This window comes from Amaranthus tricolor, chromosome 12 (assembly GCF_026212465.1).
Source record: "Amaranthus tricolor cultivar Red isolate AtriRed21 chromosome 12, ASM2621246v1, whole genome shotgun sequence".
NCBI lineage: Eukaryota > Viridiplantae > Streptophyta > Magnoliopsida > Caryophyllales > Amaranthaceae > Amaranthus > Amaranthus tricolor.
In genome coordinates this window covers 6923252-6938499 of record NC_080058.1, presented here as the reverse complement: position 1 = coordinate 6938499, position 15248 = coordinate 6923252, and the positions used below count along the sequence as shown (strand labels likewise).

The window sequence follows — 15248 nt, the reverse complement described above, 5'->3', positions numbered from 1 at the left end:
ATATATTATTGCTCATACAGGAATTTTTTTTCTGAGAATTTTTCTGGAGCCGAAAAACTCTTTGACTGCATCCTCTTTATGGATATGGGTTGTCATTTTTCTTTCCTCCACAGACACTGTTCATAATTTCTATAGACACAATATACTGAATACGATGATAATGATATTATTGCTATCACAAATTCACAATCTAAATTGTAAAAGCTTGAGAAAAGCACAAGTATAAGTCAAAAAGTGCACAAAGTTTAAGATAAAATACATTTTATATAGATACTAGTATGCTTCATAATCCTACAAGAACGATCCTACATGAAAAATTCATATAACAGCAATCGATAACAGAAATGAATAGCTGCTAACTTCATACGCGAAGCTTTTTTCCTGCAGGCTGTGCATCATCAAAAGTTGAACTATCAGGATTCTCTCCCTTCTCCCCTTTTTTCCGAGCAATGATCTTGTTAATCTTGTGAAGATCATTGTTGAGCTTTTGGTCCTTGTTCTTCCGTGTTTTTCGCCCATCTTGCATCTTTACACCAAACTGAAAAGCAGCTTTCGGCATTGCTTCCTTTTGCTCGTTGTACTGGGCCCACTCCTCCTCCGTCTCAAAATCCCAACGATGAAGTCGACCTTTGGCCTATCAAGCAATTGAACATAATAATAAGCATAGCTATCACAATGCTGCCATAGGAAAATACTTCATGATCAGGCAGCAGGGAAACTAAGCTGTGATTTGTTCAAGATCATGACAACAAAGCTCTAGAGATGATAGCAAATCTGAAATAAACACATATTACTCCATACAGAAGACATGTTAATAGTATGCTACATAGGCAGAAAGGAATGAGAAAAACGAAAGAGCGCTTACACGACTGCCCATATCCATTTTTGATAAGTCGCCTTCGTCATCACTGTCTACGATCTCATGATTGTACTCTTGATAACCAGGGTAACATTCAGAATAACTTTCAGATATGAAGTTGGGATCCTTTTCCCGAGCATCTTTCTCCCTCAATTGTTGAAGTCTTTGATCATCCCGCTTAAACACTGACCCCAATCCTCGGTCCTTCTCTTCTTGAGTCATGATACTAGGATCTTGAAGGACATTTTCATTTGCCTGCATGTCATAAGCATGCATCTGTTGGAGATACTGATCAGCATACTGATCGTGATATGCTAACTGATCAGAATATTGGTAGTCCTGCCACTCCCCATGATATGCCCCACCTAGAGCTTGAGTTTGTAAAGCAGCATCATAGACATTCTGAAACGAACCACATAACATGAAAAGCATCAGAATCTCACAAATTTAGAGATGGGCAAGGGTCCAAGACCCTGTTGGACCCTACCCCTATTTTAAGGGTCAAGGTCTACTTTTGGACCGAGCCGAACCCTACCCTTAGACCCTCTTTTTAAAAATCTATATTTAATTATTATTTTCAATAGATCCTTGAACCTTAGACCTTAAGGGTCTAATTTTAGACCCTTAATATCCACTTATGAAATTTATATTTTTTAGGGTCTGGTCACAAATCTAGATCCGACCTTGTAGACCTAGGTCTGGATCTTGATCCAAACCCAAAATTTAAGTTTCATGTAACAGTGGGGTCCACACTTGACCAGGACCCTGAAACGCAAGCAGAAATCATGAAACCAATATCGCAAGTCCAAGTCGAACGACCATAACCAATGAACTTACAGCCTGGTTCCAATCTTGAGAAGGATTAGAAGGTGGCACTGGACCATAAACAGGTTCGTTGAAATAGGAAGGTCCATCCTTATTCCTAGGCGACTCTTCCATGTCTTCGGAAATGGGACTTTGACTCATGTCTTTGCTTGGGACTTCATAATCTACACCGTCACCAATAAAGATGTCGTCCTCTTCAACTCGAGCAACTGCAGGACCTTGCTTATCTCTTGATTCCAGAGTATTCTTTTTCAGAGGTGGGGGTGGTGGGGCAAAATTTCCCACATTGTGGTTCTTTGTTGATAGGCTATCAGGTTTTGATGGTTTCTCAAGGTCATCATACTCATTGATAACAGTAGTCAGCTTTCCTGTATAACGGCATAGAGCAAGAGACAGAAAACAGGAAAACAGATTATGTTGACAAAGAGCTTCCAAGACAGCACAAGCTAAATGAAGATGCAAGATTCATACACGTCAGCTATACAAAGCTGTTTAGTACATCATAAAAAAGATAACCCACGATCCCCCTACTAAATACTAATACACTTTTCCGCAACGGATAGCGCCGTAGCGGCTTTTGGAATGTGAAGAATTAACAGCTAGCCATGTTTAAGACCTCACGTCCTTCTCTAGCACATTTCTTCAATGTGAGTATATTATATCAAGCAGATTAAGCATAATTCAACCATATATCAGCTGAATTTTAATTAGATAGAAATTTGCAACCTACGCCCTAAGAGAAGGGGGGAATTGCTTCTGGTCTTCTATTCGGTGACCTCAGATGACTCAGAAAAAGTTAACCACCATCCTCTAAGTTCTTTGAGTGTCCGACAATCCTGACACCCATGATTAAACTGCCTTCACAAGGGATACAAAGCCTTCAAGTTCATAATCACAATCACAATGAAGTACCCATTGTCATCAAGATCCCAGAGAATATATGAACCCTCTTGATAAAAAGAAGAAAGTGGCAGCAAGCTCAGGTAGATATAAATGTCCATTGAGTCTCTTGTTAGTTGTTACTATGTTGAAACGAATAGGGACACTCTTGGAACTAACTATTTAACTCATATCCTACAAGCAACACCACTAACAGTTGACAAACGGGTCTCCAAATGACAAATACAGACTTATGAATACATTAAATATCTGAAGAAACTTTCTATCAAGTTATTCACAAATCACAGTTTCACTATTCGAAGAACTATGAAATATTATTTCTGGGACCGAAAAGTAGTGAGAAACAAATTTAAGAAACACATGTAGATATGGCATTGCCTCGTCAACATTTCTGTTAGGAGAGATAATACATACATCTGGAGTCTGGACTCCCTAATCTCCCGGCCCTGATCGAAAGGATTTAAACTGATCATTGTCAGTTTGGTGTTGTATGGATATACAAGTCACTCAAATCCAAGTTTTTCAGGTCTCTCTACTATCCTATAGATTTGATCTAGATTGATAATACTAAATTTTATTAGCTTGAAGAACATTAGCAAAACTATAGAATTTGAACTACAATAACATTTCAGGCATACCACAGCATAATATATTTAAGAATCACGGACACATATTTTGAAATAATTAACTACAAGGGCGTCAACAAGCCAATTGAACCGAGTATAACCGCATTTGAGTAAGGCTTATCAAGAATTAACCAAATTAGAGATCAAGTCGAGCACACTAGAGCATTCCATGTTTGAACTCGGCCCCTTTACATTTTAATACGTTCAAGTTCGTTCAAAATTTGATCTCAAGCTTTAGTAAATTTTAATGGAGCTCAAGTTAAATTAAACGAGCTTTTTGTTCACACGTATTACAAATTTGTAAATCCTAGTCAATTATAACTTTCATATTTTTTTGTGTATTTAATCTTCTATCAACACGATTGTCTACAACTCAGCATAAAAAAAAGCATTGCATATTTTTTCCAACATAATTAATCTCTTCAAAAACACCACATCTTTCAGAGTTTTAGACAAAGTTTTAAACAATCCGAAACAAGCTCAAACAATTTACATGAGATGTTTTTAAGCTTAAATGAATCTAACACCAAGTTGTGCACGACTTATTAACGAAAAAAGCCACAATTTTTAATTATGATTGTTTGTTCAAATTACAACTTAAGTAAAAATAAAAAAATAAAAAACAGATTTTTATTGAGCTACTTTTCGAATTGTTCTCATCATTAGTTAACTAAATTGTCTCAGTCATGTCTTCTCTTCTGCGAACTTCAAGATCAAATGTGTTATGCGGGGGATCAAGATTCAAGACATGGCAAGAAGCACGACACAGCCACCTAGTGTAGAATAAAGCCACTAGAGGGATAGGTAGTACGGCACACAAAAAAATATTTACCAGTCAATGATGAAGACTAACATTTGGGAACTATTGCTTGGATATTAAACAACTAAGACTTCAGTAATGGTCAAGCTATTTAATATGTCCTTCATCGAAGAAATATCCCCAAGTACACATAGGTAAAGCCCCTCGAATAGACACCTAATGAAATTTGAAAACAAATGAGCATTGAGATCATGACCTCAAGTGTGAGTTTGCAGCTTTCTCAGGATAAGTAAATTTTTGAAGAGATGGAAACAGATGTGAACACTACAACATCCACTACTCACAAGAGTCACGAGGCAATTTTAAATTTGGCACGTCATTATTGAATTAGATTTTAGAAATCCTTCTGAGGAGAAAAGGATGCAGGCATTATACCTTTGACTTCCTTTTCTTTTTTCTTTTTCTTGAGAACCTTTCCAGATGATCCTAAACGGAGGTAAGACATAATTTTTGCAATCCGGTCCAGCACGGAACCATCAACATTTACAGTAACCATTTCCTACACAAGCAGTAATCAAAATGAGATGAAGCTTATACTCAAATATGAATATTTTTTCCATTACCTCAATGCCATTAAGTGGCTCCTACCTAGGATAGGGTTTGTGAGAGTCGTATGTACGCAACCTTACCCTAGCAAACATCATGTGCAAATTCACATAAGAAGTGCTCATGATTTGATGAGCCATCTTATGTCACATAAATAAGAATTAGAAAAATTACCAACCTCGGGTATTGGGCAATCAGCTTTACTTCTATGCAATGTAGTTGGGATGTCATGGGAATAGACATTTTCCTGCCAAGCAATGAGAACTAACTTTCAGTACATGCTATTCAAAACAACCAGGCAACAGTAACACACTTCAATCTAGGCAGAAGTAATTCTACACATACTAAATATGCTCACTAGATCCCCAAAACATGACAATACCCTTAACTAAATTCAAAAAAAGATAGCATTGTGGAGATACAAGACTTACAAAGGTTAAAATCATTAAAGAAGTTATACTCAGTACCTTGAAAAATGACCCCTTATCGACTATGAGCTATTTTGTGCACCTACCGGCACATCTCATAGCGGAAAATTTATTATTGGCTTACGGAGAAGCTTGAGCAGTAGCACATTGGAGTTTGAATGAACAATTTATCAATAAAACTCGATCATTAAAGATCAAAATCGGAATTCATGTAATAAGCTACAAATGAAAAGCTTTTTAATCATTTTTCTTGATACATCAGATTATTTTTTGATCTTTTCTATCATTTTGAGGTTAACATTAAAACCACATTATAGTACCCAAATGTCATTAAGTGGCTTTCACTTAAGCGGATTTGAGAATTAAATCTAGGAAATCTTATTGCTGTAAAAACAAAGAGTTTGATTCCAATTGACCCCAGAAACATAATGGACAACTTCACTTAAATAAGAAGTGCACATGATTTAATGAATCAATTTACTACAGTCCATCATGATGTGAAAATGGAAAAACTATATATCATCATCGAGACAAAAAAAAATTGAAAAAATCTTAGGTATTATCTACACATTGAAGTTTATTCAATTTCTAGGGAGTAAGGGTTTTGCACTGTTATTCATGGACATTCCACTCTATCCTATGGTAAATTGGCTACATTATAAAGCTTAAAGATGGTAGAATTTAGAATTTCTCATTATGATCACCAAAGGGCTCATTTATTGCTTGATGCGATATAAGAGCTTTGTAATTCACTTGTAAAAAGTCTTTTCGCTCTATTTTTTTTACTACATATTTGGACTTGGGGCAGTTGACCCCATATAGTTGGTTGTTGTAGTATTGTATAGTTGGACTTGGGGCCTACACAGACCAATTCTTTTTTTTATTTTTGAACGAAACCTAATAATTCATTGATAAAAATGTCATACGACATCTACAACAGAATAATAATCGATCAAATAAATTACAATTTTAATCAAAAAAATTCTATATAAAACAAGTCAATATGATTATAAAGGAAATCTAACACACTGGTGTTTGATACAACCTCCACTAAGGGGTCTTTAAATCTGATGCTGCTATGAAAATGAGATAATTGTGATACTATTGATTGTATTAATTGAACTGACACTCGCGATGACGCCATATACCTATTTATTATCGAATTGATGACAAGACTCTAAACTCTCACCATAAGAGATTTTAAAACCCAATATAAGGGTAGATCGAATCAAATAAATGGATAGAACAACTCTATAATATAGAAAGAATGGATTTTATTTGTAACGAAAAACAGAAAAAGAAAAAATAAAGAGATTGGAGCCTTACCATCAACCATAAGATTTATGGTAACCAAAAAATTAACAATGGAGGCTAGGGTTTTTTGAGAAAAAAAAAAGGAGAGAGAAGAGAGAAGAAGAAAGAAAATTTTTTTCTTCACCAATTCTTATTAGAATTAGCAATCATGTGATGTTAGACTCGGACATGAGTGTTAGACTCAGGAAAAGAATCTGAGTGCCGGACTTGTCAAGTTCTAATTTAAGGACTAGGGGACTTGTTAGAAAATGGTCCAAAACTCAAATTTGAACTAATAATAAATAACACATAAATTAAAAAAATTTAAATAAAATTTTTTAGAGTTTCCTAAAATAATAAAGATTAAAAAGTATCTTTTTATGGCTATAAACAAAACTCTACTAAAACTAGAATAGACATAGAAATTGGAAGTAAAAATACAAGCTAAATATAAGGGCAAAGGAAAGAAAAGAAATTTTTTTTATAACTAATTAATGAGTTGTCTAATATAAAGTAACAAATAAAGAAAACGCTTTTGTCTTTCATTCCCTTAGCTCTCTGTATCGATCCATTTTCATTTTATCCTCCAGAGCTTCTTGCTACATTAACATCCTCTTTCTTTCTCCCTCCTTTTTGCATCCCCTTTCTCTCTATCCTCCTCACACTTTTCCTTATCTCACTCTTTTGATCCTCTCTCTTTCTTTCCTCGTTTTGGCCTCCTCATTCTTTTTCTTTTTCTCTTTGCATCCTTTTTCTCCCTCTCCTCCTCTTTGCACCCATTTTATCTTTCTCCACCTCTTTGCTTGGGGAGTACGTTATTTGATCAAAATCCATAATCCAACCAAACCAAATTGAATTGATGATTTGGTTTGATCATATTTTTTATTTTGTTTGCATTCGTTTGAAAAAAAATTTAATAATTTAGATTTCAGTTTTGACTTCGATTTTGATGAAATTAAACCGAAAAAACACAATATGCAATGATTTTAAATGAAGTAGAGTACTTCAGTTTGACTTCGATAAGTGAGATGTAGTCTTAGTAGTAATAGTAAAGGAAGAGCACCAACCACCATTAGAGCACCAAATTAATATAAGGAAAAAAATTAGTGAAGCTTTATAATTAGAAAATGGAGATGGTTATCGGAAGTCTAACTTCATTTTGTTTGGGATTTCAAAACATGAGAATTGAACATAATGAAATCTGAGATTATGTCATTTTCTTGTATTTTAATTTGTTCAATTATCAATGTATTTTTTATTTTGTTTGAAATTCACATAGTTATTTAAATGATCTTTTTGTTTGTTTTAGTAAAATTCAGTCGGTGTAATTTAGTGTACTATGGATAATTTCGATTCAATTGGTTTGATTTTGACAAATTTTGGTTTGGAATTGAACGTGAAATGTAAAATTTGAATTTAATTTGGTTTAATTTGAATTTTTCTTTAACAACGAACTGAAACCAAACCCTACTCTTAGCACCCTTTTTATTTCCTTTTTCCCCACCTCTCTCCCTCGATCCTCCTCAATGCATTCCCTTTCTCATTCTCCTCCTTTGTACATCCCCTTTTTCCCCTCCAACTATATGCATCTTACACTTCATCTTCGCTACACCCAGTATTCTTGACTTGTTGCTTAATTTTTAAATCTAGCTAGGATTTTCAAAACCCTAACATACATTCCCCTTTGAAGATGTATCCATTTTTCACTCTCAAGTCTCACCCGTACTTTGTGTTTTTTATCTAGGTCGTGTCATACGAACACGATTATGGCATATTCGTATGCCATGGGTAACTTGGAAGGCAAGGCTAAGTGTGAGTGAAACTCCACATCAAAGGGTAATGGTAGAGTTTGATTTTAGGTTAGTTTAGGTTTACTTCCAAGATGTATCAAAAAATGTTAAACACGATATGTATGATTAATATGAAAAAGGAGTTGAATCATTTCAAATTTTGGTTGGGTTTGGGTTTCTTTAGGTAAAACATATATTAATATTGAGATCGGGTTCGGTAGGGTCCAAAAATTCCCATTGTGCTTTATTTATTCTGACTTATTCATTATTCCTAAGAAGCATGTAAATGAGAAGTGTCGCAATGAAAGCAGAACAAAGGGGGTATATGCTATGCACAAGGGATGTGTGCTTTTAGTTTTTAAGTCGTGAAGAGCTTGACAGATAGCTATATCAAATATGATGGACTGATGGTCCTATATAAATGTTTTCATCAGAAAAAAATTATTTGATAATTAGAGCCTTCCCCTTCCACATAAACCCACACCCACCCCCACCCTTGCTCAAATAAAAAAAAAATAAAAAAAAAACAAAGTAAAAATCTGTCATAATAGGAACTAAGGAAAGAACTTTTCTGGAGAAGTAAACAAAAACAAGATAAAATGTTTGAAACTTGAAAAGAACCCACACCTTATGAAAACATGATTAATCAACAAACATCAGCAGCAGCAGATCCCATTGTTACAGTCAGACATGAGTTAAGAAGAAAAACTGATAGAGAGCAAAATCTTATTCATTTCCAATAAATTAATAAGATTTCAAAAACACTTGCTTCAACAACTTACCATGTCAAAAATATATGACATTCGTCCAGGAAGAAACATCTCGTTTGTTTTGATAACACTTTGAGGCTTGACCAACCATTGGTATACAGACTGAAAGGATTTAAGAAAAAAAAGTATTATGCTGATAGTCACATTTGATGTGATTAGACATAGTAATAAACTAGTCCTACAACATCAACCATTTAAATGCTTATAAAACCTTTGCAGTAGTTGTTCGAAATGATACAGGCTGGTCATCCTTAGCTGATCTGGAAAACAAAAAGAGGTATTCTTAGGGAGAAATAGGAAAAATGCATGAAATTTAAAGGCTCCAACAAGACAACACAACGTAATTGTGTAGTTGACTTGAGAGTTAATGGAACAAGCATTTTGTCTATCAAGTATGAGCAATAAATTACTTGAAGATTCATCTTTCCATTTTGTCAAGGTTGCATGTGACAGCAATCAGACACAACTAAGAACTTCACTCAGAATTATCCACATCGTCTATGGTTGCAATAGATAGTCTCCTAGTACAGTTTGTTTGACTTTAACTCTTAATAGAATTGCGTCATGCTTCACATCATTGAATCACTATATTTATAGCTATATGTTCTAATGGTGCGACACTAAGAGCATAGTTAGCAATTACCTTAGATCGTGTCTTTGACCAAAAAATAAAGGAGGAAGAAGAGACTGGAGAATATAGGAAAATTAATTTATAAATAGGAGATAGAAAGAGATTGGAGAAAGAAGCAAAACACCTTGTCTTAGAGAATACAGGGTATTTTCAAAAGCTGTACAAATATATTATCAAAATATGAAAAAACACCAAATCCTAAGGTGATTGCAAATAAGTCTCTAATAGGAGTATACATATTGTTACATGTCTTCATTTTACCTCACGTACCCGTGTCTAAATTCAATACTTGGACATGGTCACATGGGTGCAAACGCCAACACTATATTTTAAGCTAAAAACCATGTGTTGTTTCGGAGATGGATACTTAGGTCAGCAACATTATCGATATTTAAACTCGTGTCCATGTAACATATTTACAGATAGATAAGCGAACAAAGCAAACAAAGTATATGAATTGGGAGTTGACACCACCTCTTCTCCTAACACAAACTGTTCAGGAAAGTGTAAAATTTTTCAAGGTTGAAATAGCTTGATAATTCCAACAACAATGAACCAAGACTCAGAGTGTTTAAAAACATGTACAAAAAACCTTTGAAGTGGCTAATCAAATTTATTCATGTACATATACGATTAATACATTACACACAATAAGCCATAAAAAAGAAATAAAAAAAAAAATTCACCTTTGTTTTCCATCAGTATCTTCTTCTGTTTCTGGTTTTTTGTCCATCTCACTTCTTACTTTGTGAAGTAAAGCATAATCCAAACCCTTCACCAAGTGAGTGTGCTCCACATCACCTACAGGACATAATAAATCAAAATGAGCAACAGTATAAAGGTAAAGAGAGCAGCTTCTTTAGATACACCAAACTTCGATAAATTTTTGAATACAAGGAACTCCAAAAATGCCAATGAGAAAAGAAACGTAAGTCGGTAAGGCAACGCACAAGATAGAAGTTTTTTTTAAAAAAAAAAAAAAAAAACAGGAACCATTTAGTCGATTACAAAAGTAGTCTTAAGATGAGTAATCCATAACAAACTTAATCTTAATCTGTTTGCAACATCCAAACACATGTCACATAATAAATATTCATAGATTACATATTATTGTAATATATGCACACCCAAATATATTTCAAACAGTTCAATATAGTAAAAACTAGACAAACCTCCAAGGTACTTGCTCCGCTCAATAGCTAACTTGTGCGAATCAGCAGACCTGCAATACAAAACAGCAGTTGTAAGCTTGATCATCCAAATATCTTCCAAAAGCTCTATTGAAAACTAGATACAAGGCCTCACTTGAGATCAACATTTCCAGGAGGAGCAACAGCATGAAATCCCAGATCAGTAGGCTCATAATCAGGATTCTGGTCTTCTCTCCGTTCCTTTGCACGGTCACGATATTTTGGTTGTTCTGGTTCCTCTGGCTTCTCCTCCCTACAAGATATGGAGCACAAGTCACCATGACACCACCCATGTAAGCAATCTTTTCATATAATCAATAAATTTTGTATATCATCATTTTGCACTAAAAACAAAGGCTTATCAATGTAGCGTTGAGCACAAGGTTGTTAAAATCATGATTCTAATCGTAGAAGATTCTACGATCCTGACTGCTCCCATTGAGTTGAATCGGGGTTAAAATTGTTTATAGGTAAAATAGCAAGCAAAATCGTTAGAATCGCTTAAAATCGTCATTATCAATCATTTTTTGGATTTTTGTTATGATTTTGATGTGTATGGAATTTTTGTTATGATTTTGATGTGTATTATTTTGATTTTGATTAAAACTTCACCTTCCGATTTTTTCCACATAAAGTTATATTATTGTGACTCTATCTATGTTAACATAAAAAGGTTGTTAGTCTTATATTGTTATTAAGACCTCATAATTTTTGTAATGCACTTAAAATTCAACATCATTGTTAAGTGTTTTGACACTTATATTAACAATCTCCCCCACAAGTCCAATACTCTCCCTATCCTCAAATGTCACTTTCTTTATTGACTCACACACAACACCATCATCAAGTTTGCGGCCTAGGCTACTACTACTAACTTGTAACTCATACAAGTTGCTCTCACTCCGTTTACCTTTCATGAGTACAAGATTCTCTCTAATGACTTTTAAAGTCCTTCTACTTGCTTTGAAAGCACATCCCTTAGCCTCTAATCTACCCAATGAAATAAAGTTCCTCTCAAACTTAGGTACATACCTCACATCACCAAGTCTTCTCTTGACACCTCCATGTGTCTTTATAATCACCTCTCTAATGCCTTCTACTTTCATCCTCTCATTATTCGGTAAAGTAACAAGTCCTTCATCACACATACTAAGCTTAGAAAATTTTTCTCTCACAACATATGTGGAATGAGCATTCAGAGTCAATTACCTATTCCTTACAATAAACTACTCCCCATTAACTAAAAGAGCCCTATCATAGTCCTCATCATCATTACCCACAAGGTTTAGAGCGACATTCCCGCTATTCTCACTTTTTGTTCTCCCTCCATCCCTTAAGCTTCTCATTCTCTTAAGGTCAGCTTTCATCCTTTTACACATCATTTGTATGTGCCGCTTAATCTTACAATAATAACACTCTTTATCATTAAGATCATCCCTCTCTTGAGACTTTTCCCTTTCTTGGTATCCCTTCTCCTTGGTTCTCTCTCTATTAGAACTCTCACTATACAAGCCATCCCTAATTCTTTTTTCTTCCCCCTATCTTCTCACCATGAACCTATTATTCCTTCTTAACACCTCCAATACTTGATCAAGAATGATAAAATTCCTACCAACGAGCAATTTTTGAACTATATTTCTATAGTTCTTGGGAAGTGAAGCCAAAAGGAGTAAGGCTTGATCTTCATCTATCAAATTTTCATCCACCATTCATCAATTGGCACACCAACTTGTGGAATGTGTTTATGTGGTCTTGTATTGTTGTATCTTCATCTTTCATGAGTTAATACATGACATACAGCTCCCACCTCAAGCAAAGATTGTTTGCTAGGGATTTGAAAGCATACTTCGTTTGTAATAATTCCAACAACTCAGCGGGATTAGTCTCTTTCAAGTAATGATACTTTATTTCGGGTGCAATGGCAAGCCGAATTATGCTTACCGCTTTCTTCTTCATCGTTGCCCATCTTCCCTCTTCGATTTGCCCAACATTAAGCACCTCATGAATTGTTCCAAACATCAAGTCACCATAACTCGACACATCTCCATCCTTCTCCAAAGTAAATGATAAAGCATGTTCGATTATATGATCGAATTCAACGTCATTGTTAAGAGTTTTTACACTTGCATTAACAGCATGGTGGAGAAAAAATTGGCGAATATTTCTAGTACCCTCTGTGCTTTTAAAATTTCTTGATGGGTATTGAGCCCATGACCTATTATTTCGTATTAAAACCTTCTACCACTCGTTGTAATTGTCTTTTAATATACTTGGAGTTATTTATGTATCAGTTTTCAAAACCCTTGCCCAATAATGTTGCACATGACCAGAACCTCTTTGAATATAAGATATAAGTTGGGGTTTTGTTTATGTGTTAATTGGTATGTATATTGCAAAAAAAAAAAATTAAAATAACATTACAGACCATAGTTTATTGTCCTAACAATTGAAAACAAATTCAAGACATTTGTGGGGATAGCGTGGGACGTAGTATAACATTTAGTTTTCAAGAAGAACCGGGTATGAAGATGAGTAGATCAATTCAAATGCAAAGTGGAATTGGTTAGATGGAAGTTTTTGACTATTTTTGTTTTAGGAATAAAGCTATTAAAATAACACTTCTGAAAGATAAAATGACCTACAAGAGCAACAATACAAAAACTTGTTCTTAGAAGATGGGGTAAGCTACATGAACCAAATCAAATTAGCACATGAATTGTTCGCAATGATCCTTATTTTCCATTCATATTTGTCTAACGTTTTATGGTCTTGTAGACATAGTTCCTTCACATCATATAATATGCCTTGTTCTTGTTTTATATATGGATTTATACTATAGAGTTATCCTTGCCCCATTTCATGACATGCATTTGTATGAATTCCTATTTTCAGTCATTTGGATTTGTAAAACAAGTTATGTGTTTTTGCTGGGTTTTCTTTAATGACTTGTTCATAACACTGTATTTGGTTCTTAAATCATAGAGGTTCTTGGTGCTCTCTCTAATTGGTGCTCTTTCTAATTGTAAAATTGTTGGAGCCTTTGCTTGTTAAAAAATTTGAATGCTCAACTATGGTTGCTAAAATCGTGATTTTGATTTGAATCGAAAGCAGTTCTTAGAATTGGATCGTAAAGTTGAAACGTTAAATCGATTAATTCTATAAATTTTGAAGGTTTAAGACGTAATATTTATTTGTCTTTAATGTTGAGACATTTTCAATGTAAAAACACTTAGATTCATCTTTATCAAGTTTTTTGCAATAATTCATAAAAAATCTAGTTCATCAATATCATTTAACTAAAAAAACCCAAACGGACTAGCCAAGCCTAGATAAATAGAGTGCACAAATCACATCAATTCCACATTTTCCCTTCATAGTTAATAACTTGACACAAAAACACCTTTCATCAAACTAATACTAAAGAAAACAACCATTTGAACTAACATTTTTCCCTCAAGAATACAACCATACGTACATTTTTTCCCCATAATCAACCAACACTTAAAAAGAATCTATCATAGCACATCATCTAGAACAAATAGCCAACATTAACAAATCATCCATAAGCAAAGCCAGAATGTAGAAACTGTGCTAATAACAAATCATTACAGCAGACCCAACGAAATAAAAAACAAAAACAAAATCCATGTCACATACATTCACAGCTCAAACACAATTTTGGGGAAAAAAAACAGCAATGTTTACAAAACACAAAAAAGAAAACTTTCAACATGTATCAGGCATAGAGAAACATGAGACGTGGGGTGTCGCCATATTCCACAAGTCCGTGATCTTGGAACATCCTTCCCGAATCGCCACGAAATGAGGGAAAATTGCTCAAGGTGTTGGCCCGGTTAAGCAGACCTTCCAAATTCAATCTAAGTTGTGTTTCTCGTTCGTGTCTTGTAAACTATACTGAACCGAATGTAGTTTTGGGTAACAATGGTATCAGGAATTTGATACAATATTGATTAATGGTAAAACCAATTTCATGAAAAGAGTTCTTTACAAAACCAGACACTCTAAGCAACATCTAAAACACTGTTAATCAAAGGCATAAACAACCCACATCACAAATCAGTAACATCATTACATACACTACATTCTAAACACGGAATCAAACTCTTTTACATTTCAACTATTTTCAACCAGAAGCTAGCAGATCAGATCGATAATAGCATAATCATATATAACAAAGATACTCAATTTAAAACAAAATGATAAAATAAAACCCATACAATTTCCAAAAACTTAAAACACAATCTGAAGAATACCCAATTTGCCACATAATTTAATCATCCAAAAACCCTATAAAACCAAAATCCAGTTAAAAAACGTCGACAAAAATAAAAGAACGCACCATCCATGAAGACGTTTGTGGAGATTAATGTTGTACTCCCTAGTAACAACTTCTTCCTTTCTTCTCTTTGTTTTGTCAACCATTTTTGCTGCCTCCTTTTTCCAAAAAACTTACCCTTTCCTGCATAAATTGAACAAATCCATTCGACAGAATCCAAATTTAAGAATTAATTAAAACTGTAGATGAAAGGAAAAAAAAAGAGAATTGATG

The 15248-nt window shown here is 34.3% G+C and overlaps 1 protein-coding gene across 1 annotated transcript; it reads right to left on the bottom strand.

The window, feature by feature from the left end:
• Nucleotides 1-143: 143 nt before the first annotated feature.
• Nucleotides 144-15248, bottom strand: LOC130828422 (suppressor of mec-8 and unc-52 protein homolog 2). The gene is made up of 11 exons (XM_057694403.1): nt 15039-15248; nt 10794-10931; nt 10661-10710; nt 10175-10289; nt 9069-9117; nt 8870-8959; nt 4755-4823; nt 4406-4529; nt 1697-2052; nt 866-1261; nt 144-634 (listed from the first exon to the last, which is right to left on the bottom strand). The coding sequence occupies exons 1-11, from the start codon at nt 15119-15121 to the stop codon at nt 362-364; spliced, it is 1743 nt and encodes a 580-aa protein (XP_057550386.1). The 5' UTR covers nt 15122-15248; the 3' UTR covers nt 144-361.